This window comes from Phocoena phocoena, chromosome 15 (genome assembly GCF_963924675.1).
Source record: "Phocoena phocoena chromosome 15, mPhoPho1.1, whole genome shotgun sequence".
NCBI lineage: Eukaryota > Metazoa > Chordata > Mammalia > Artiodactyla > Phocoenidae > Phocoena > Phocoena phocoena.
The window spans coordinates 8,651,921-8,674,512 of NC_089233.1; the positions used below are offsets into that span (position 1 = coordinate 8,651,921).

The window sequence follows — 22,592 nt, forward strand, 5'->3', positions numbered from 1 at the left end:
TTAAGGAGACCCAGGTGGAGGCCCCAGATCTGTGCAAGTAATACCAGGCAAATACAGAAAACAGAACTTTATTCCAAGGGCCAGAGGTTATTAAAAATTATTTACACTCATTGAAAATCACGGGGAGGGGCCAGGCCCCACTCAGCTGAGAGGAGGAGCCCCTCCTGTGCAGCCGCTGAGGGCCCGAGATGTTCACGGAGCGTCAGCCCTTCACCCGTAGCCACGCCCCCTGGGGCTGGCGGGTCCGAGGGTACATCTCAGGCCTGGAGCAGTCTCTGTCAGTCACTGGGCCTGCCTCCTGGGGCAGGGCCAGCAGAACCCACCTAGGCAACTGGCAGAGGGGAGCGAGGAAAGCGATCACGTTGGGGAGCGAGTCTGTAGGGCGTGCGGAGCAGAGCAGGGAGGCCTGGGTGCTCCTAGCTCCACACGTCCAGGGAGTAGCGGCCCTTGGTCATCAGCTTCTTGACATAGTCCACGGCCTGGGCGTGCTCCATGGCCCCCTGCTCGGCCACGATGTCGTAGAAGGTGTTCTGCACGTCCCTCGCCATGTTCCGAGCATCCCTGGGGGCGGGAAGGAGGTGGCACTGGGGGCTGGGCAGGGGCCCCCCTCCCCCCACGGGCAGGTAGGCCCTGTCCCCGCCCCGCCTCTGCCCTCACTCACCCACAGACGTAGATGTGGGCGCCCCCGTCGTGGATCAGCTTCCACAGGTGCTCCCTGTCCCTCTTCAGCAAGTGCTGCACGTAGACCTGGGGGTGGGGGCACCTGTGAGGAGGGCTGGTCACACCACCCTCCGCCCTGCGGGGCCCTGCCCGCGGCCTCACCTTCTGGGGCTGCTCCCGGGAGAAGGCCACGTTGAGCTGGGTGAGGGCGCCGTCCTGGTGGAGCTTGGCCAGCTCCTCGCGGTACAGGTAGTCCTCGTCAGAGCGGCGGCAGCCGTAGTAGAGCAGCGTCTCCCCCACCTCCTTGCCTGGGGCAGCAGCAGTCAGGGGGATGTGGGATGCCGGTCCCGCCCCCGCTGCCCACCCGCCCGCCCGCCCAGGGCCCGTACACTCACCCTGCTGCCTCAGCCAGGCCCGCTCCTGGACGAAGCCTATGAAGGGGGCAACCCCGGTGCCGGGGCCCACCATGATGACAGGCACGGTGGCCTTGAAGGGCAGGCGGAACTGGGACTTGCGCACGAACATGGGCACCAGGGCCCTGCGGCCGTTCTCCCCGGAGGGCTCCTTGGCCCGCAGCCAGCTGGTGGCCACGCCCTTGTTAACGCGGCCAGACTGGGTTTCATACTCCACGGCCACCGCACAGATGTGCACGGAGTTGGGGTGGACCTGGCGGGGCGGCAGGGTCGGAGTGAGCGTGGTGATGCCGGAGGCCCCCTCCCTCCTGCCACCCACCCTACCGCGGGGGTCCCTGCTCAGCGCCTCTTTACACCCTTCGCGGCGCCCAAACCTGTTCAAAGGCCCCTTCCTGGCAGCTCTCCTGACTGGCTCTCGGCACTGGGGCCGGACAGCAGTTTGCAGTCTTACAGTCCAGCCTACTGGACACACAGCCCAGGAGTCTCGAGTGAACTGCCCTGGGCACGGGGGGCAGAGCTGGGGCTGTGGCCCAGGGACCCCAGTCCCTCCAAGGAGCCAACACTACGTCTCCTATAAGCGGGCAGGCCCGGAGCCCACACCTTGGAGGACGAGGCGATGGAGTAGTAGCGGGCCTGGAGACGAGGCAGCAGCTCACACAAGTGGTCGATGGGGGGCCGCAGGGACGAGTAGTCCTGCAGGATGGCCAGGATGTGCCTTCGAGCCTCAACCACCCAGCTCAGGTACAGCTCCTGGGGAGATGCAGACGTAGGTGAGACACGGGGACCTAGGGGACAGGGCTGAAGTGGGGCCCAGGCAGCCTGGGGAATGGCCTGGGGGTGCTGGCTGGGAGCCGCGGTGCAGGGCTGAGGCGGTGGCAGGCGCTGGGGTGTGGGTGGCAGGCCCACCTTGCCCTCGCCCGAGGAGGAGGCCATCTTGCGCAGCTGCTCCTGTTCCGAGGGCTCTGAGGCGTACTGGGCCAGCTCGTAGAGCACGTTGGTGCGGGGCGGGTTGGTGATATCCAGGTAGTAGGTGAGGGCCGTGCGGTAGGAGGTGGGGCAGGGGAACGGGTGCTTCTTGTTGGAGTCTTCTGTAGGTAGAAAGCAGGCAGGGTTCGGGGTTAGTGGCCGCCCCTGGGATGGGCGGGGTGCCACGGGATGGGGTGGGCAAAGCCTCAGGCCTGCTCTCACTAGAAGCAAGACCAGCTCTTTCTGGTCCTTCCTTGACCTTGGGGGCAAAGCCTCGGGCTTCGGCCACCCTCAAGCTTCACGCTAGACAGGTCGTCTTCATCAGAGGCAGGATATTGCCGGGGTAGGCCTGGCAGTCACTGTCCCCACCCAGGAGAATCAGCCCCTTCGGGCACCCTTCCCCTGCCAAGAGCTGCTCAGAGAGAGGGCTGTAGAGGGGGAGCTCCCCAAGTGTGTCCTGCCTGCCTGCGGGCTGGACCTGGTCCACTGTGGTGGGGTGGCGCTCCAGGCTCATGACTGTGCGATGCCAATACCGGGCCTTCAGCTGTGACAGCAGAGCTCCCTCCAGGTCGGTTTTTATGCTTGGACACATGTGGAGGTCTGTGCATGGGTCACCCAAGGGCCAAGCTCTGGGGGCAGCATCCTGTACACTCAGGGGCAGCTGCTGGCACAGACCCCCCCCCCCCCAACCAGCCCTTGCCAGGGTCCTTCCACTACCACAGTCAACAGGCTGGCTTTACTGACAGCTCCCCACAAGCAGGCTAGAGCTGGACTGGACCCAGGAGCAACTCCATCTCTTAGAGGCATGACTGCAGGGGCGTTTATTCCTGTACACAAATGAGCCCCGTGGAACCGCGAGGCTGCCGAGCCACACGGAGAGGAGAGGGCCTGGCCCAGGACGGCTCAGCCTTTAGGGGTTTGGGTCTATTTTTGGGAGGGGTTTGAACTTGGTACTGAAGTGTGACCTACGTACAGTGTACAAGTCACAGTGCAATGCTTGATGGATTTTCATGAACTGAAAGTCCTCGTGTGCCCAGCACCCACACCAAGCAGCAGGTGTTCCCTGCGCCCAGGCGCCCTCTTGTGTGAGCCCAGAAACCAGGGCTCAGGCCTTGCACTACAGGGGCAGGTGTGGGCACTTCTACAGCCCCACTTCTGCCTCTAGTTGAGCCTCTGCAGCCCTCTCTCTAAGCAGCTCTTGGCAGTGAACGGCTCTTCACAGGGGCCCAGAGTCTCCTGGGGCAGACGGAGCACCAACACCCCTCCTGACCCCCAGCAAGGTCCTGCCTCAGATGGCACAAGAGACATGCCCCCCGGTGCAAGAAAGGCCCGCGCGTGCACTACCGACCGTGAGTGCACTGCCGGCACAATGAGATCTGATACAAATGAGCCCCCTTTCACGCAGCTCCTCTCAAGGCTGACTCGGGAGCTGCTGAGAAGGAGCTGCCCAGGCTCAGGTCACTGAGGACAAGAGTGAGCAGGGCAGGGCCAGGCTGCGCTGGGCCCCAGGTCAGTGGGCAGCCCTGCCCCATGGTAGTGCCCCTTGCACTTTGAGCACCCTGAATGGGCCTGGAGGGCCATCAGGATTGTTGACTCGGATCCCTGGGTTCACAGGTGAGGAGACCCTGGAGCCAGAGAGGGCCTTCAGCAGCCAGTTGTGGCTCTCTTCCCTGTAGGACACGGGCTGGCTCTGTCTCCAGGCACCCACACTCCCTCAAGGGAGTATGGCAGTGAGGGGATGGGGGAACCCCAAAAGGGAGAGTGCCAGACCCTGCAGCTACCTTTTCCCCCAACCCTGAGTTTGTTCTACAACCTGTAACTGGGGTCTTGGTTATGAGGGCTTCTAGGGCACCAGGCTTTAGGCCTAAGCAGAAGTTCAACCTATGGACCTTGCCAAGGGGCCCATTCCCACCAGCCACCTCAGGCCCAGGTAGGTAGGGAGGCCTGGATCCCAGGACTCACCGTCAAGATTGTTCAGGGACATGATAACGTCCAGGTCGGCACCCAGGATCTCGCCGAGCTGGTTGACCAGGGCAGAGTCGTTGGCTGGGTAAACAGCCACGTGGTCTCCAGACTCATACCTGGGGGAGATGCGAGGCTCAGGAGGAGGGTGGGAGACAGCTCTGCACCCGAACAGGAGGCCTGAGTGAAAGGTTTGAGGGGGTGGGGGGCGGCAGCAGCTCATACCTGATTTTGGAGTCTGAGATGTCTAATTCCAGGTGCATGAAGTGTCGCTCGGTTCCCTGGTTCAGCTTCCGGTTGGTGGTGACGACAGCCAAGAAGGGGTTCTTGGCGTCGAAGGGGCTGGGTGGGGAGGGCAGCTCAGTGACTGGCCAGGCCTTCAGTCTGAACCTTCCCACCCCAAGGGACACTTCTGGCCACACAGGACACAGGAAACATCAGAGCTGGCCTCCAAGGGTCACGAGGACACCTCTCCAATTAGGTAGTGGCCTTTCCCAGCCTAATCCACAGCGGTGCTCCTGGCACCCCGCAAGGGGGTAGAACTAGGCTATCAGTGTCCCCACTTACAGACATGGAAACTGAGGCTGGTCCCTAAAAACGTGGGGGACCCTCCACACTCTGCACACGTTGGTGAGCAGAGCACAAGGAGGGCCAGGCCCTTGAAGGTGGCTCCCCAAGATGGAAGGGGCCTGGGTTCCGAGTGACTGTGGGGCAAAGCCCCCTCCGCCCACGTGCCCAGGACTGTACGTGAGCAGGAGAGGCTTTCAGTCTGTGAAGCCACTGAAATGTCGGGCTTTCCGGCCACAGCTGCAGCGGGGCTGCTGGTCTCAAAGCCTGGTGGTTCTAGGAGGTCTTTCCTGGGCGGCTCCAGCAGGATTCTGGGTGGCACCCAGGGGCAAGTCAGGGGCCCCAGAGAAGAACACTATGTTTCTGGACATATGTCCAGACGTCGAGGCAGATTTTTAAGGAAGCGAGCCCTTTTGCCCAAGTTCCACCTAGACCCAGAGCTGAACTCACTGTCCTGGTCCAGGGACTGGTGGGTACCCCCCACCCCAGGGTATTTACAGGGAAAATGAAGTACAAGCTGAGCAAGGGCCAGTCCCCCCAAGGCCACGCCCTGGGCGGAGGGACCGCTGGGAGCGGAGCGGAGGGGTCCCCAGGGCCCCGGGCTCAGAGCAGCCTCCGATCTCTCTCTGCTCCAGGCCTCACGCCCTCCTGTGTGGTGGAGATGGAAACGTAGGTGCCCTCACCCGGGCCCACTCCTGGATGTGGGGGTAAGGAAGCCCCACAGGACAGGGCCTGGGAGGACAGGCCCTGCGGGGACGCACAGGACAGGCAGCTGTCCGGCCCCAGCCACGCTCTCTACTCACGGTTTCTGGTTCTCATAGCTCTTCAGGCGGCCCATTTCGCCCACATACACCTTGGCCGCGTCTATGTCTGTGTGGACCACAAGCTCATACTGGCGAATGCTGCAAAGGGGAGACGCAGGGTGAGGCGGGGGGCGGGAGGGGGCCGGGTCCCAAGGAGGGAGTGAGGCTGTGAGGCGATGGGACGTGCGGCGAGGGCTGCGGGGCCAGACGTGACCCACGAGGAAGGAGACGTGTGAGCATGGGAGGCAGATGGGGCCCGCACAGCGTGTCAGCAGGCCCGAGGCTCTGCCCTGAGGAGGCCAGGAAGCCCGCCCTGACTGTCACCTGCAGGCACAGCCCAAGCGCTTGGGCCCGCGCCCCTGCCGCACCCTGACGGAGCCTCCTCCAGCCCCACCACACACGCCAGTCCAGTACCCCCCCTCGGCAGGCAGCACCCGAGGCCCTGGCCCACCTGCACACACTCACCTGGACTCCTCTCCAGTGGCTTCCACCCCTAAGTGCTCGCACACGGCCGGCCAGAACTGCTCTCGCCACGTGATGAAGTCCTCCTCCAGGCTGGGGACAAGAGGGGATGAGCCAGGCTCCAGATGGGGCTGCCGGGAGAGCTCAGACTCTGTCCCATCACCCCTCCAAGCTGGAGGGTTCATTTCACACCAGCCCACACAGTGACGTAGCCCAGGGCATCAGGAAGTGTCCAGAGGGTCTGCAGTAACCACGGGAGGCCCCATCTGAGCCGGGTGAGCCGGGAGGGTGTGATGAGCACAGAAGGTGGGGACTGGCGATGGGGGGATGGCCTTCCCTCCCCTGTAGTGAGGCGGGTCACGGAGTTGCGCTGACATCATGGCTCTGCCCTCTCCTCCTGTGCCCCGGCCAGCCCTAACCTGTGGCTCCTGACACACGACAGCCCAGGGGAGCGTGCAAGGGCAGGGGGCCCTGGAGGGGGGTCACTTACTTCCCGTCGTCGTCGCCCAGCCCCAGATCAAAGATCCGCTGGGCCCCGAGCTGCTCCAGCCGCTTGTCCACATACTTGCCCATGGCGTTGAAGTGCTCATAGGTCTTGTTCCCAAGGCCAAACACCTGTGTGCATGAGGGGCCAGTGGTCAGCGGTCCCCGCCAGACACCTTGCACTGTAAGGCCCCAGAGGCGGCTTGTTTTGGTGACCTGCAGTCCAAGCCCCTCCTCAACCACCTTGGCCTTGACCCTGGCGGCAGCAGGGGGGGTTCACCCTGCCCATTCAAGATTCTCCTTGCCCAGCCGAATCTTGGTCAGCCCACCGCCCTTTTCTTGCCTTCAGTCTCCAGTAGCACATGCTCCCGAGCAAAGTGGGGCTGGGACGTGGGAGGGGGAGCTCTTGGGCCGGGCCCGGGCGCAAGACAGGGTCGCCCCATGAGCGGCCTTCCTGGGATTCCCTGCCACGAGCTCCCTACCAGGCCCTCAGCTCGAAGCCTCTGTCCTGGCACCTGGGCCTGCCCTAGCTGATCAAACGAGGTGAGAACCGGAGGAGTTCCTCTTGGACACGGGGTTCCGGAGGTTGCACAAGCCCACACGGGTGACTCACCGCATACTTGACCCCAGAGAGGTCCACGTCCGTCTCCTGGAGCCAGTCATAGAAGTCCTGGGCATTGTCAGTGGGGTCGCCCTCGCCGTAGGTGGCCATGCAGAACACTGCCAGGGCGTTCTCAATCTCTGACAGGCTGCTCAGGTCGCCCTGGGGAGACAAAGGCAGGGCCAGGCCCAGCAACCAAGACTAAGCCTGCTCCCAACAGGGGTGCAGATGGGCGAGTCAAGGGTTCACGTGGACGGGGTGCATTTCAAGAGCAAAGGGAACAGCAGGTCCAGAAGAGCACAGGTGAGGGCCTGGGGTGTGGACAGAAGTATGCTGGGTTCTAGGCTATGGGCTGGCACTTGGAACACGGTGCCCTGGGCCACCTCCGGAGAACCTCATCACCCCACCAAGCCCCTGGGGCACAGGAGGACCTGGGCTCGCACTGATTCCTAACCAACTGTCCGCCAACCCGAAACCCGGGTCCTAAGACAGATGGGCAGTGGTGCTCGTCCCCAAGACCGAAGGCAGGGGTGTGGAGTAGGTGGGGGATGGTTCGGTTTGGGAGATGGAGTGGCACATGTGGGAAGCAGCTCTAAGGGAAAGTTCATTTACCATGTTGTTGGAGCAGCAAGAGCCCGACATTGCCTCCCCTGCCCGGATGTCTGGCAATGGCCCTTCCGGGGAGAAGCAGGAAGGCAACTCCCTGGGGCATCTTCCCAGGACTACCTGCTCCCTGCCAGCCCTGCCCCTCCTGGGTGCCTAAGGACCACTCCCCACTTCCCTGCCCACTGAGTCCACCTGGGGCCGCTGGCCTGGCTGTCTCAGAAACAGGCAAGCAGACTGCTGGAAGTTTCCTGCCCTTTGGAGAGCCACGACTGGCGAAAGAGCCGATGCGCGGAGGAGAGGTAGCAAGGTGAGCGGGTCCCCACCACCCTCAGAGGCAGGCTGGGTGCAGCTGGGGCCAGGAAGTGGGGACTGCGTCCTGCAGACAGTCCTGTGTTGGCCCGGAGGAGCCACGTGCCAAGGATGGCTGACAGGAGAAGGCTGGGATCCTGCAGCTCCAGATGGGGGCCCTTCCCTCAATTCCTGGGCTCTCTTTGGCCCTCCGCAAGCCCACACATGTGAGTTTACAGCCTCATTTCAAAGCCCAGCTGAAGGGTTCCTGGAGATGGCTCACCCAACATCCTCACTGCCTCTCTGTAGATGAGTTAAGGAAGGCCCTCGGTGGGCGCTCGCTCAGGGTCACGCGGGCAGTCAGGGCAGAGCTGCACTAGAGCCCAGACCCCCCCCCCGACGACTCGGTCCAGCTCCCTTGGAACTGCAGTTCTCAGGTGGGGGTTGAGGGGAGATGAGAAACAGTTCCTCTCCTGACTTGCTGAGACCCTTTTCATCTTTTAAGCCACAGCCAATCCACTAGGTGCCCGAGTCCCTTCTGCTGGCACCTGCCCAGCACTTGCAAAGCCTGCAGCGTGGAGAGCTTGGAAGGCTGAGCGTGAGCACTGCTGAGAGCGCACATGCGCACGCCGGGGCCAGGTGTTCTTAATGTCCTTACAACTGGGGCCACCTGGCTGCTGGAACGGATGACGAGACGCCTATTCCTGTCTGTCCCTTTGGCTAACTCAGCCCTTTAAGCGTCTCCACGATCCAGACGTGACTTCCTTAATGCCCTGGGCTGCACTGCATGGGAGGAAGGGGGCAGGGTGCGGCAAGAGCTCACCAGGTCATACTCCTCCGGGTCTGCCGCCATGCCCCGCATCCCGTAGCGATGGGCGTCCTTGGACAAGCGGTTGGCAAACTCCTCGGCGGTCCCCGTCTGGGAGCCGTAGAACACGATGATGTTCCTGCCCTAGGGACGGCCAGACACGTGGGATCAGTGAGGGGCAAAGAGCCACAGGCTTCACTGGAGGCTCTAGGTGACCACAGGGGCAGGCAGGTCCCTCAAGGGCACCCTCTTTCCTGCCTGCTTCAGGTCCTTGCTAAGTCGCTCTGGGGCTAGCATCTCACTGCCACAGCCACTGCAGCGGATGGGGTCAGAGGCCACCTAGCTGACTTCAGCTGGAGCCATCAAGATAATGCTACACACACAAGCTGCTCAGAATCACACTGTGGGCATATTTTTAAAGGACGTGTAAAAATGCAGAAATGACGTTCAGTAAAAAAAAAAGTGATCAAAGACTATGTATAGCATAATCCAATTTTGTTACATATCCACTCCACATATATGTGTGTGTTTATACATATAAATGCACAGGGAAAAAGAATGGCGTGAAATATACCAAGAGTCTCTAAATGGGGAATCATGGGTGAGTTTTTCTGGATGTTTACAAAAGTAATGCATATGCTTTATAAAAATCTAGACAATGGGGAAAGGTACCATATAGACTGGCTCACAGGCTCTTCATCCCACCCTCCTCCTACTGTGCCCACTGCAGCAGCTCTGGAAAAGCTGGAACTCCATCCCCCAGACTCCCTCCAGCCAGGGATGCAGCAAATTAGGTCCAGCCAACTGGATGTGCTTTGCAAGATTTGGAAGGTGGAAGCAAGGCACAGGCCATCTCCCCGGTCCCTTTCTGTAGACATGAGGTTTCTCTGCGGCAGCCTTCCAGTGCCCAAAATGCCTGGAGGGGTCTCTGGCCTGGCACAGAGCCTTAACTGACAGGTACAAATGACAAAATAAAACGGAGGGACTACAATTGCTGTAAAGTGTTCTCATACCTTTTACATTTCCTGAATTTTCTACAAATCATTTTAAAATCATTTAAAAAGGTATTTTAAAATAATGCTTATGATGTCAAGGGAACAAAACAGGATATAAAACAGTAGCTAAATATTTATGGTAGCATCAAAATATATAAAGTACCTAGAAATAAGCCATACAAGAAACATGTGAGAAGCTACCGAGTGATAAAGGACTCAACCAAATGGAAAGGCACTCTGATTTTGCACAGGAAAACTCAACGTACAAGATGTCAGCTCTCCCTCTATCAGTACAGAAATGTAACATGATCCTAATAAAAACGTGAACAGCTCTTTTTTCATCACCAATTTGATCCTAAAAATCCTGTGGAAAAATAAGTGCGAATCCATCCACTGGAACATCATCTGGCAATAAAAGGAATGAAGTGCTGACACATGCTATAGCATGGATGAACCTTGAAGACATTACGCTAAGTGAAAGGTGCCCCAAAGGGCCATATACTGTATGATTCCACTTACATGAAATGTCCAGTTGCCATATAGGCAACTCTATAGAGATACAAAGTAGATGAATTGTTGCCTAGGGCTCAGGGTGGGGGAATGGGGAGTGACTACATATGGGCGTAGGGTTTCTTTTGGGGATGATGGAAATGTCCTAAAATGGATTGTGGTGATAGTTTGTACAACTGGGAATATACTAAAAATCACTGATGTGATTTTTAGTATATTTATTTTTTAAAATAAACTTTAAATTGGAGAACTGTATGGAATAGGAATTATATCTCGATAAAACTGTTACCTAAAATGAATGAATACGTATGAAGTAATAGCCAGGAAAACTGAAAAATAAGAGTGATGGGGAGGGAGGAAGTGCCTAGTGCTACAGATATTAAAACAAGTTATAATAATTATACAACAATGTTATAATAATTAAACACTACGATATTGCTTATACACAGAGAGCTAGATCAAAGTACCAGAACAGGAAAATACAGAACTACATTCAAATACCCATGGGAATTACATTTATGATAAAACTAGTGGGGAAAAGATGGACTTTATTACATGGAATTTAGAGAGCTGTGTAAAAAATTGTTGGACCCACACCTTACATCTTACACCAGGATAAATTCCCAACAGATTGAATTTTAAATATGGAAAACAAAATCATAAAAATACTAGAAAAAAATATGGAAGAATTCCTTTATCTCTTTAGAGGGGGGAAGCCTTTCAAATGATGACTCAAAGTCCAGAAGTCAGAGAATAGTTAAATGGACTAGAGAACTTTAACAGGCGAAACGAACAAGTAAACACACAATAAGCCGAATGATACACAAACTGTTAGCTGGGAAAAATATTTTTAACTCATATCACAGACGAGGGGTTAATCACCCTAATAAGTTTAAGGAGTTCCTTGAGGAAGATCAATCCCAACAGAAAAGTGGGCAAAAGATTTGAACAAAGAATCTGTAAAAAAAGAGAAAAGAAATGCCAGCATAACATGAAAATTTGCTTAAACTCATTCACAGGAAAAATGCAAATTAGAACTCCACAGAAATATCTTTTTTGTAACCTAGAAAACTGGCAAAATCCCAAACTTTGATAGCAGACTCTGTTGGCAAGGCTTGGGGAGCAGGTGTTCTCACACTGCTAGTGACGGCCCCGCGGCGTGACCTCTACGGGGGTGGGGCACAATCTGGCAGTTTCTATCACAAATGCATATATCTTTTTTTTTTTTTTTTTTTTTGCGGTACGCGGGCCTCTCACTGCTGTGGCCTCTCCCGTTGCGGAGCACAGGCTCCGGACGCGCAGGCCCAGCGGCCACGGCTCACGGGCCCAGCCGCTCCGCGGCATGTGGGATCTTCCCGGACCGGGGCACGAACCCGTGTCCCCTGCATTGGCAGGCGGACGCTCAACCACTGCGCCACCAGGGAAGCCCTACATATATCTTTTGATCCAAAAATTCCACTTCTGGGATTTTACTGTATTTTCAAATATGCAAACTGATCTACACAGTCACAGCAGCACTGTCTGTAAGAGCTAAAGATTAGAAATATTCCAAGCGCCCATCAACACGGCAGTATTAAAACAAATTATAGTACTTGTGGCCACACATGGAATCATCACGCAACTATAATAAAGAATGCGGGAGGTATCTTTGAATTGTTGTGAAAGGAGCTCCAAGACATACCATTAAGTGGGAAAAAAATGAAGGTCTATAGCAGTGTATGTAATATGCCACCTTTTGTGTTTAAAAAGTATAAGTCTGTATTTGTTTTTATTATATGTGCATAAAAAAGCTCTAGAAGGATCTATAAAATACTAAGGACAGTGATGGGTGACAGGGATAGGAGAGCTTTCCACTAAATAGTTTATGTTTTGGATTTTAACCATGTGAATGAAGCACCTGGTCATAAAATTCAACACTTAAATAAACAAAAATCAAACAGATAAAATTGTAGCTGTGCTAGGATCACAGCTATGTGAGGTTTACATATGCTCACGGACACAGCCTGGTCTGGGAGGGAGGAGATGGGGCGGCATCCGAGTCAGAGGGAGGGTCTGTTCTTACAGTTTGGTTTGTTCAAGAAGTAAACACTCAAAAAGCGGAGTAAACTGTCCCAGCAACAGCAGAGCAGCCTCGAGGCTCTGGTTAGCCCAGAAAGTACGCACACAGGGAGTTGAGCCAGCTTCCCGCCCGCTTCTCCTCCCGTCCAGTGAAGCTGGCCTTCTGCTGGATGCCCCCGCACACCCACCAGGGCCGAGCACAAAGAGAAAACTCACCGTCTTCTTCATCTTTTCCACGAAGGTGCTGTCTTTGACAGAGGAGGTCCTGAAAAATAAAAGTGTCTGCTGGGCACGGAAGGCACATGGCAGCAGCGAGGGGCATTTCCAGCTCCGCCCGCTCCACTCTGTGGTGCCCCCGCCAGCAGCCGCCTTTGGTCCAGTGCCGGGGCTGGAAGAGGCAGGACCCAGGCTCCGGGGCCTGGTAAGTCCAAATCCAGCACCTCGCAGGGCCTGGGCTGACCCACCCGGGTACACGAGTTCACGAGAACGAAGGGTCAAGCTCACTCCCCGGCCGCTCACCATCCACAGCCAATGGTCCCCACCTCAAGGCAACCAGGAGTTTCCCAAATAAGATTCTGACCGTGCTACTGCTGCGCTCTGAAACCTTCCATGGCTCCCATGACCCACAGGACCAGGGGTGCACAAGTCCCTTCAGAACCTGTCCCAGCCTCGCCTGCCACTCCCCTCCACACACCAGCCCGCCACGATGGTCCTTAGAATTCTGTCAACACCACCGTCTCCGCCCAGAGTGTCCTCACTCCAGTTCCTTACCTGACAGACCCCTGTTCCCCACCAAGGCCCCACGTGAATAGCAAGTCCCTTGGGATTCCCAAGACACCCCCCCCCCAGTCCTCCCCTGCCCTGGAGCCACTTTTACTTGCTCCCCTCTCTGTGACCCTGTCACCTTCTAAAGCCCTGAACTGGACCCCATCCCCTCCAGAGAGCAGCCCCACTGCCCCGCATGCCTCTCCACCTCCTAGCTCTGGCCTCCTGCCCCTCCCTCTCCACTTCTGGTCCTTTCCCTTCTCTCTGTCCTTGCCCCAGGCCTGCAGAGCCATCTAAAGCAACCCAGCGAGCCTCCCCAGGGACTCTCAGGCCTAAGACAGCAAGGTGATTTACCTCTGGACGGTAAATATTTAAGATGTTTGAAACACGGCCAGTCTGAACCAAGCGACAAATCTGAACACTAAAATACCGTTGTTTCTGTTTAAAAAGACACCATCAAGGGAATGGAAGGCAAGCCTCAGCACGGGGGAAGGTGTCTGAAATGTACACGTATCTGACTGATGACTAGGGTTGAGAACATAAGAAATCCCTACAAACCGATCAGAAAAGACACATGCTGCGACAGAAACATTGTCAAAAGGCTTGAACGGGTACCTTCTTAAAAAGAGCATCTAAACAGCCAAAGAACATAGGGAAGGGTGCTCGACGTTATTAGATACCAGAGAAAAGGAAGTTAAAACCACAGTGAGATCTATCATACACCCAGTAAGAATGGCTAAAACTGAAAAGACAGACAAGATCTCAAACAAGCGAGGTTGTGGAGCAATGGGAATTCCTACACGCAGCTGGGAGAGGGCGATATGGCACGGTGACTTTGGAACGCGGCTTGGCAGTACCTCCTGTGACTCTACAGCCCAGCAATTCACTCTCTGGTACACGCCCCATAGACTGCATTCATACCCGGGGAACGAAAGACATACATTCTTTGCTCTTTCCACTGCCTCCTGTGCACAGTAGGGTGTAACAGAGTGAAGTGCCAGCAGGCACGTGCGTGTAGACACACACACACACACACACACAAACACACACACACACACACACACACTCATCACAACAGCATGAGGCAGTGTCTGTCAGGGCTACAGGCCTGGAGTCCGTGGAAAAACTTATGTAAGTGAAGGTTTCTTTTTTCAGTACGCGGGCCTCTCACTGCTGTGGCCTCTCCCGCTGCGGAGCACAGGCTCCGGACGCGCAGGCTCAGCGGCCATGGCTCACGGACCCAGCCGCTCCACGGCATGTGGGATCTTCCCGGACCGGGGCATGAACCCGTGTCCCCCGCATCGGCAGGCGGACTCTCAACCACTGCGCCACCAGGGAAGCCCTGAAGGTTTCTTTTAAGGATGCCCCTGCAAAGCTGTTCAGACAGGTATTTCGTAAACATAAGGGTATCAGAAGTTTCATGTCTAAGCCCCTGCTGGGCTTTTCACTAGGTTAGTAGGTGCAGGACTAATGCTATTTTCAGGGTCTTAGCATTAAATAACATCACAGTAGGCAGCAGGGGAAGGTGAGGCCCGGTGCCCGGGTTGGCCACTCCAGCCTCCCTCCTCCGTCCCGAGGTCCCTTTGGTGCAACAGCCCCACAAGGGGCAGCAGGGAGGCAGCGGGGGGCTGGCCACCCAGGCTTTCCCACCCAGCAAGGGCCCAGCTGCACAGGAACCCAGAGCAGGCCATCCCCGACTCCCCATTTATCCCGGCATCCCCAGGCCGGCCCATCCCTAACCTCAGCAGGGCCAGGGCAGGAGCACGAATGAGCAGAGGCGCTCAGGCCTGGCCCCATCTTCCCACGCCCAGCTCCATCTTCCCACGCCCAGCTCCATCTTCCCATGCCCAGCTCCATCTTCCCATGCCCAGCTCCATCTTCCCATGCCCAGCTCCATCTTCCCATGCCCAGCTCCAACCTGCACTTCAAAGGGGTCTTGTGTCTAGCATCTTGGCCACATGTCCAACTTCTGCCCGCGCCCAGCCGCGAATGGCCACGTCTTCACTAACCCTCTAGCTGTGTGCAGACTGAACTACAACACAACCTACAACCTTGTCTTGCTCACCAAGACACACCATCAGGAAAGGAAGCAAGGCATGCGATGACGCGAATTCCACTGAGTGGCTGTGAATTCTGAGTCATGAGAATGTGTTACCCACTAAACATAAAACCAGATGTAAATTTAAACTGATGGTTAAATACCAGCAACCTAGACAAATGTTTCTGATGAAAAATCATGAGAAAAAAAGCAGGTCAAAACTAAATGCAATTCCCATTTATAGGAAACGTCTGGAATAGGCAAATCCATAGTGACGGGAGGTGGACTAGTGGTGCCAGGGGCTGGGGGGAGGGGGTGGGGAGTGACTGTTTCCCTTTGGGGTGACGAAAGGTTTTGAATTAGGCAGTGGTATGCCTGTACAACAGGATGACTGTACTAAAAGCCACTGAATTACACACTGTAAAATGGTGAAAGCCGTGAATTTTAAGGGGTGTGAATTTCACCTCAATTTAAAAAATGAAAACAAAGTAAATGCATTCAGTTGACACCTAAAAGGGGCCAGGCTTGAGTTTTGGAATATTCACTTATATGGAACTCTTCGTCAATTTCTTGACCGTTGCCAGTTCTCCACGTGTGGACGGGCCACAGCAGATGCTCCAGGAGAAATTCAGACGACGCAAAGCCAAGCGAGAAACAAGCCAGCAAGGTAACCAATGCATCTTCCCTCACAATTGCCCTCTTCTAGGAAAAGCAGAATCTGTGTCCTTAGAAGTGGAACGCACATGATTAGTTGTTCATAGAAAAGTGGCCTGAAGAGAAACACACCAGCATCTTAAGACAGAGGACACGGGAGTGTTAGGGTAACGGGTGAGAGGGTTTCCCTAATTTTCCAAATTCTTGTTTTCTGTTACTTTTATAATTAAAAATACATTTTATATTCAAATACACATTCAGACGTCTGAAGACAGGGGAGAGGCTGAACAGCCTAGCGCCTTGTGACGCACGCTGCTCTGTACGGAACAGCACAGACCATCACCTGATGTTCTTGTCAAATGGGAAAGGCAGGCTACAAAGTAACACAGGTGACACAATCCCATGTTTGTGTAAAAGCAAGGTACAGAAGGGTAGATGCCGATGTGTTAAGAGCTGTTCTGTCCTCAGGTTGAGCAATTATGAGTTTGTTGTTTCTTTTTCTTGCTATTTTCTATTCCCAACTCCTCCACTCTTTACAATGAAAATGTAAGGCTTTTGTACTAAGAAGATACAAATTACTTGCTATTTTAAGAAACGCTGTGCTGTGGATATAGATGGGTTAATTTTGAAGGCTCTGGTGAGGATGACTAGAAGAGCTACACCCTGGGTAGAGACCCACATCAGAGAAGCTGTTCTAAGTAAGAGAAAGGGGCCCACCGGTTCAGAATCCACCCCCCTCCACCTTCCAAATGCTCTGGCCACAATGACCAGCCCTCCGCTCCCCGGTTCCATTGTGCCCTTGGACCCACCACGCCGTGGCCTAGAGTGTCCTTCTTCTAACCCTTTGCCACCGACCCCTGCTTATCCCTGAAGACACTCGGCCTAAGCTCCTCTCCAGAGCCCCTTTCCCTGCCGCTCAGACATAAGGTTGTTTGTCACCGTCTTCAGGAACTCCATCCAGGCACTTGTCTCAGCGTATGCTCATTGCTCAACTTGAGGCCTGGGTTTCACAATCTGGGGGGAGCTATCTGTGTAACTCTTTGCAATCAGCACGGTGCCCAGCACTCAGTACACGACGTTTTATGGGCTTCTCGGGCGGTCAGTCCTGAGTCTCTGCCCAACAGAAGGTTGGCTGAGGCGGCCTGGAGGCCTTTGGAGGCTCCCCTGTCCACCTGAGAGGGTCTGACGTCAGTAGAAAAGCTCTCTTTCCTCAAAGGGCAGAGGTTTCCTCAGAAGCTACATCTGAGCAGATCTGGGGCCTTGCTGAAGAAAGGGACCAGAGGGACCCGCACCGCCCAGGGAGCGCCAGGTTGCCCTTTCTCCATCTCCGGGTGACGTGTGCACTGGGTGGTGCCGAGGGCATGAGACTACATGAGGCAGCCTCTACCTTCCAAGGGCCCATCGCCAGGCTGGAGAAAGAGCCCAGGGTTATCGCGGAGGAAGGGGAGGGGCCACACACCATGAGCAGAGACTTGGGTTCAAATTCTGGTTCTGCCACCAAATGGGCCTGTGACTGGACAAGTCGGGCCTCTTGAGGCCTCAGGTTCCTCTATGGAAAACACTGCATCTCGGCGTCTGCGGTCACCCCATGGTCACGCTCAGCGCCTGGAACTTGTTTAACTCTCGAGGATACGGATGGCAGAAGAAAGCTGTCTGGGTCACTCTGTGATTTCAACAGGGTGAGGTGTGCGAAGACCAAATGGACGGAGCGGACGCCATGCCACAGGGTTTCTGAGGGAGCAGGCACTGTGGCCGAAGAACCCAGGAAAGGCCTCGCGGAAGAGCTGGGCTCTATTCTCAGAGAGGAAAAAGGCTCCCAGGAGGGAAAGCCGTGGCAGCCAGCAGCCGAAGGGCTGCTGGATGAGACCCAAGCAGCGGGTGGGAGCTGAGCTCTGGGGAGGAGGTCTGGGGGGCGCCCACGCAGCTGCACGGGGCGGACGATCCAGGCCGGCAGCAAGGGCGGGGGGCGGGGCCTCCACGCAGGTCTCACTGGGGGTGTCAGAGGGCAGGCAGGAGGTGCTAGGGCCCCCCGCCCCCAGGGGAAGGGTGCTCCTGAGAAGGGCGTGCACTTCTGAAGGCAGCACTGGTCCCGTCATTAGCTTCGGCCCACGGGGAAAAGGAGGATCATGCCCATAGCCCCATGAGGGAAAAGGGAAACCCGTGGAGGCGGGGGAAGACACTGTCCGTGCCTCTAGTCACTGCCCGGCGCGGAGCAGCTCCCCACGTTCCCACCGGTTACACCAGGCGGGTTCCGCCGCTGCCCACCGTGACACCCGGCTGCCGGGCCCCGAGCAGGTCCACACATGGGCGCCCTCGGCTGGCTTCACCCCTCCTGACAGCTTCATGCCGGGATCTGCACTCGGAACCCGATCTTTCACAGGCCGAGGAGTGGGTGATGGGGGCCCTTCTGGTTTCCGGTCTAAACCCCTTCCTCTGGAAGCAGAGAAATGCAGCCTGCAAACCAGGACCGAAGGAGCCAGGGTGGCCGTGCCTGGGTGAGCCCCCTGGGACTGCCCCAGAGACTGTGGTCAACTCTACACAGCGCCCTCCTCGTGCCTCCAGGCATCCCTGCCCAGGGAAGAAGTTCCATCCACACTGAGTAGGGGTGCCCACGGGCATCCACACCATCTGCCCGGACACTGTCTGGAACTGACCTTCTCAGGATGGGCTCGTCCTGCAGAGATGAGTACGCGCACCCCATGGTTTCTTACTCTCAACTCTGTTCTGAAGGGAAAAGGAAGCTTGCTGCTCTCCTGGAAACGGACGGGGAGCCAGCAGCTAGCGAGTCGGGCTCTGTCCATTCTCTACCAGTGCTGGCAGCGGGCAGACTGGCCCGCAGACACTGAACATCCTCCCGGACACCCTGGTCCTCTCGGAAGCCCTGCTGAGCCCCTGCCTGCCTCGGTCCCTGCAGCCTGGGAGAGCTGCTGCGTCTGGCGGCTCCAGCAGGGAGGAACCAGGACTCTGGGCTGGAACCTCCCGTGAGCCCCTGCGTCTGGCACACACCCCTCCTCCTTCTGTATGGACCGAGGGAAGGAGGAAACCTCTCCAACCCCGGCTTGGGTCTCCTTGGTAACTGTTTATATCAGAGTCCTTTCTCCCCACATCCTCCTCCTTTCCCATTAAAAAAAAAAAAAAAAAAAAGTGAGTCGTGCAGGCGGAACAAAGCTCCTCTGGACACCGGAAGGCGGTGGTGCAGGTTGCTATGGCAGGGCCGTTTCCCCATAAAGGCAGCGCAGCGAGCCTGCTGCCGGGGTGCCTCAGGATCATATTAAATTCGACCTGGTTCCCACCTCCCTCCCTACAGAAGAACTGTGGGTAACAGAGCCTACGACGCTGGGTCCAGTCACCTGGGGGCAGAGCGCGCTGTGGAACCAGCACATCTCGGCCTCCTGTCGCGCAGCGTGGGGAATGCCCAGCAAGGTGGGCACCGCATTTGCTGCTGAGACGTTTGCAAGTGAGGAGCCCCCTTCGAAGGCATCCAAGTACAAACGGCCCGTCAGGAGAGGCCGCAGCCGACCCAGGCGCAGAGCCCAGAGCCCACGACGCTCCAGAATGGAGCACAAATGGTTCCAATTAGGGCTCCCGGCCCCCACATTGGGAGCAGGAGTGTCTCCGGTTCAGGCTTCGGAAGTCAACTGCAGCCCGCCAGGTGGGGAAGCGAGAGGGAGGCTGGACAAAAGCACTGAGTCACTTGGACAGAGATGAACCACGATGGCCCAGCACGATTCATTCTGTTTCCAGTCCCAGGCAGGGCTCCTAAGGGTTACTCTGAAATTTAAATTTTCTGCAGAGCAGAACTGATTTCTTCTGAGACATCTCCCTGCCCTTGGCGACACACAGGGCAGTTGCTTTCGAACGGCTCCCTTCCAGAGCCTAGCGTGTGGCGACAAGTTCTCTGGTCCCCAGCACAGCACAGCAGGAGAGGGGATGAGAGCTGAGCAGGTGGCTGAACCGGGGCAGAGCCAGCCCGGAGCCTCGTGGCAGAAAGCTAATGGTTTGGAAAAGCTGCCTTTGGTGAAGACCAAGTGGTTCGCTGGAGCTTAAACAAAAAACCGCAGCTCTCTCCACGGATGGGGCCAGGAACGGGGACCAGTGCCAACGGAAGGCAGTGAGGACAGGTGGGAGCTTGAAGCAGGTGTGAGGCCACTGGTCAAAGACAAAAAAGGGAACAGGAACTACGACTTACTGAGTACTCCTGTATGCCTTTCATTTTACTTCATTTAATGGTCCCCACCCTGTGAAGTGGCAAAGTGGGATTCTACCCCATTTGACAGCGGAGGGGAGTGAGGCTCAGGGCTGAAGCAGCAACTCCAAGCCTGTGAAAGCCCAGGGCCCCCGCGGCTTCGCATCTGCTCCCGCTGTGCAGAGCAAGGCTGCACCTCCCCTGGCCACCCCATCGCGACCGATGCAGGACACAGCAGCCCCGTTCACACTTCACTGCCCTTCCCAGGGAGCCTCCTCCCTGTCACTTAGGGTGCTCCAAGGCTCGAGGGGGCTGCTGTTCCCCTGGTGGACCCCCTACCCACACAGCCTTCAACACGTATTCACCACTGTGCCTGTCGGGACTCCACAACGTGCCGTGGCCCGGGTGGCCTGCCCTCTCTTGGGCCAGTTGGGTGCCAGGTAGGGCTAGAGCTGCCGTGCAGAGACCGAGGCCCGAGAAACTGCTCAGGGTCACCCAGCCCGTCCAGGACAGAGGAAGAGCCACAGCCTCTGACACGGGGATGACGTGGCTCTAGTCACAGACAAAGTGTCACCCAGCCCGTCCAGGACAGAGGAAGAGCCACAGCCTCTGACACTGGGATGACGTGGCTCTAGTCACAGACAAAGTGTCACCTAGCCCGTCCAGGACAGAGGAAGAGCCACAGCCTCTGACACGGGGATGACGTGGCTCTAGTCACAGACAAAGTGTCACCCAGCCCGTCCAGGATAGAGGAAGAGCCACAGCCTCTGACACTGGGATGACGTGGCTCTAGTCACAGACAAAGTGGCCCTGAAAGGAGAGTGGGGTGGGAGGGGCGGTGACGACGGGGCCGGGGCGGGGGGCTAGCAGGAGTGGCGGCAACGGCATGGGGCGTGAAGTCCTGCTCTGGGGCTTATTCCTTCTCAGCCCTGGGTAAGTTACTCACCTCCCCCCGAATCGGCTTTGCCTCTTGTAAAACAGGGATGCAAGAATTAAAGTGTTAGAAAGCGCCAGCACACATCCTCTCTCTGGGCCACTGGCACGGCTGCTCTCCGTGCCCTGCTTGTCGTCTGTACCACGGGCCCTGGTCAGCGCCAACGCCTCCCGACGACCTTCCTCCAATCTACTCCAAACTGCATTCAGGAATGGCTGGTCTCAGGGCTGCCCTGGCACCAGCCCTCCCGTCGGCTCCCCACGAGGGTCAGATAAAACCCCAAGGCCCTGTAGATCCATCCTCTGGCCTCTGCTCTATCTCAGTTCCCTTCATGACCCCTGACTCCCTTGGCGACTTACACCCAGGCTCTACCAAGACGCGCCCTTCCCAGAGCAGGCCCTTCCTTCCTTGCCCTGGGCTTCTGCACACGCAGCCCTGGCCCAGCTTCCTACTTAGCCTCCCAGACTCAGCTCGGGGGGCACCTCCATCCTGACACAGCGCCCTGCCTGTGGCGCCCTGGGCTGTTCGAGCATCGTCACTGTACCATCCTCACGTGCCCCAACTGCATGTGAGCCCCCGAGGATGCCGCCTGCCCCTGTGCCCTGGTGTCTGGCCCACAGAGATGGAGCCACCAGCACCGAGAGCCCTGGTAATGCCCAGAGAGGTCAGAAGGTCCGATGACACCAGGCTCTGCATCACTTTCCCAGACAGGCCACGTTCAAGGTTTCGAGCACTGGCTAGAACGGCAAAACTACCCCAGTCTCATCAAGGGACAGGAGAGGTCCCTTGGTGGTCAGGTGGCATCAGAAAACCCACGCCTGTGCTTGCAGGGCGGCGTGAATGTCCTGAGCCCACAGCCTCACCGTTTCCACGGATGCAGGACACTTTGGGCACTGTCCACCCTCCACGGCCACAGGGGCCTTTCCCTGCGCTCTTCTCTCTGTAAAACCCATTGATGTTTCTATCGTCGTGCTCGGCAGAGCCAAGGACCCCTCTCTAGAAAGAGTGGCCCTGAGCTGGGTGTGGAAAAAGGAGATAAAGATGGATAGAGATGATGCCGGTAGCCTTGACTCCTGGCTTTCCTGGCCTTTCTGGCAAGAGCAGGCCGTCAAACGAAGGCCACAGAGGAAAATGAGCTCTTTTGTGGCTTCTCAGAAGCAACCCCCAGTGGGATGCAGGCAGCAAAATTCTAGACTGTGGGAAACTTTGGGAAACAAATGATCTGGGTTCTTCAACGAAAATGCCGCGAGGGAATCACAGGGATGGAAGGAAGCCCACGGACTGAGAGAGACCTGACATTATGTTAAGGGGAAGCAGCCTGGCACCAGAGGCTGTGATGACATAACCCCGTTTACATGACAGTCTGGAAAAGGCAAAACTACAGGGACAAAAATCAGATTGGTGGTTGCCAGAGGTGGGGCTGGGGGGTGGCGACTGCAATGGGACCTTGGAGGTGTGTGGGGGGGCGCTTTCTGGGGTGTGGAGTGTCCTGTATCTTGACTGCAACACTGGTTACACAACTGCACACACCTGTCAGGATGCATCAAACTGTACACTTTAAAAAGGTGAATTTTACTGCATGTAAATTACACCTCAATAGACCTGACCTCCGAAAGAGAGAAAAGATTCGGTAGTCAATTGCAATGTGTGGGTTTAGATCCTGAATTAAACAAACAAACAAAAAAAAAGGTTAAAACAAATTGATCAGTCACTCAGGGAGCTACGAACAATGCCGGCTGAGGATCCAATGATACTGAGACGTACTGTGAACTTACGGGGTGGGACGATAGCTCTGTGTTAGGTTTAAAAAGGGGAGTCCCTGCATTGGAGAGG

The 22,592-nt window shown here is 56.6% G+C and overlaps 1 protein-coding gene across 3 annotated transcripts in view; it reads right to left on the reverse strand.

Moving 5' to 3' along the window:
• Positions 1 to 52: 52 nt before the first annotated feature.
• POR (cytochrome p450 oxidoreductase) overlaps positions 53 to 22,592 on the reverse strand; it is a 58,599-nt gene continuing 36,059 nt past the window's right edge. The window contains exons 2-17 of one of the 3 annotated variants that reach the window (XM_065892483.1): positions 18,644 to 18,653; positions 14,577 to 14,612; positions 12,399 to 12,467; positions 8,635 to 8,763; positions 6,930 to 7,079; positions 6,324 to 6,448; positions 5,837 to 5,926; positions 5,372 to 5,470; positions 4,227 to 4,343; positions 4,002 to 4,120; positions 1,980 to 2,161; positions 1,674 to 1,823; positions 1,056 to 1,326; positions 823 to 968; positions 662 to 747; positions 53 to 561 (exon numbers count right to left, since the gene is read on the reverse strand). In XM_065892483.1, coding sequence (XP_065748555.1) covers positions 417 to 561; positions 662 to 747; positions 823 to 968; positions 1,056 to 1,326; positions 1,674 to 1,823; positions 1,980 to 2,161; positions 4,002 to 4,120; positions 4,227 to 4,343; positions 5,372 to 5,470; positions 5,837 to 5,926; positions 6,324 to 6,448; positions 6,930 to 7,079; positions 8,635 to 8,763; positions 12,399 to 12,467; positions 14,577 to 14,612; positions 18,644 to 18,653 — 1,924 coding nt within the window. In that variant the 3' untranslated portion in view covers positions 53 to 416. The remainder of the gene's footprint in view (positions 562 to 661; positions 748 to 822; positions 969 to 1,055; positions 1,327 to 1,673; positions 1,824 to 1,979; positions 2,162 to 4,001; positions 4,121 to 4,226; positions 4,344 to 5,371; positions 5,471 to 5,836; positions 5,927 to 6,323; positions 6,449 to 6,929; positions 7,080 to 8,634; positions 8,764 to 12,398; positions 12,468 to 14,576; positions 14,613 to 18,643; positions 18,654 to 22,592) is intronic. The other 2 variants (XM_065892485.1, XM_065892486.1) reach the window with 2 other exon arrangements.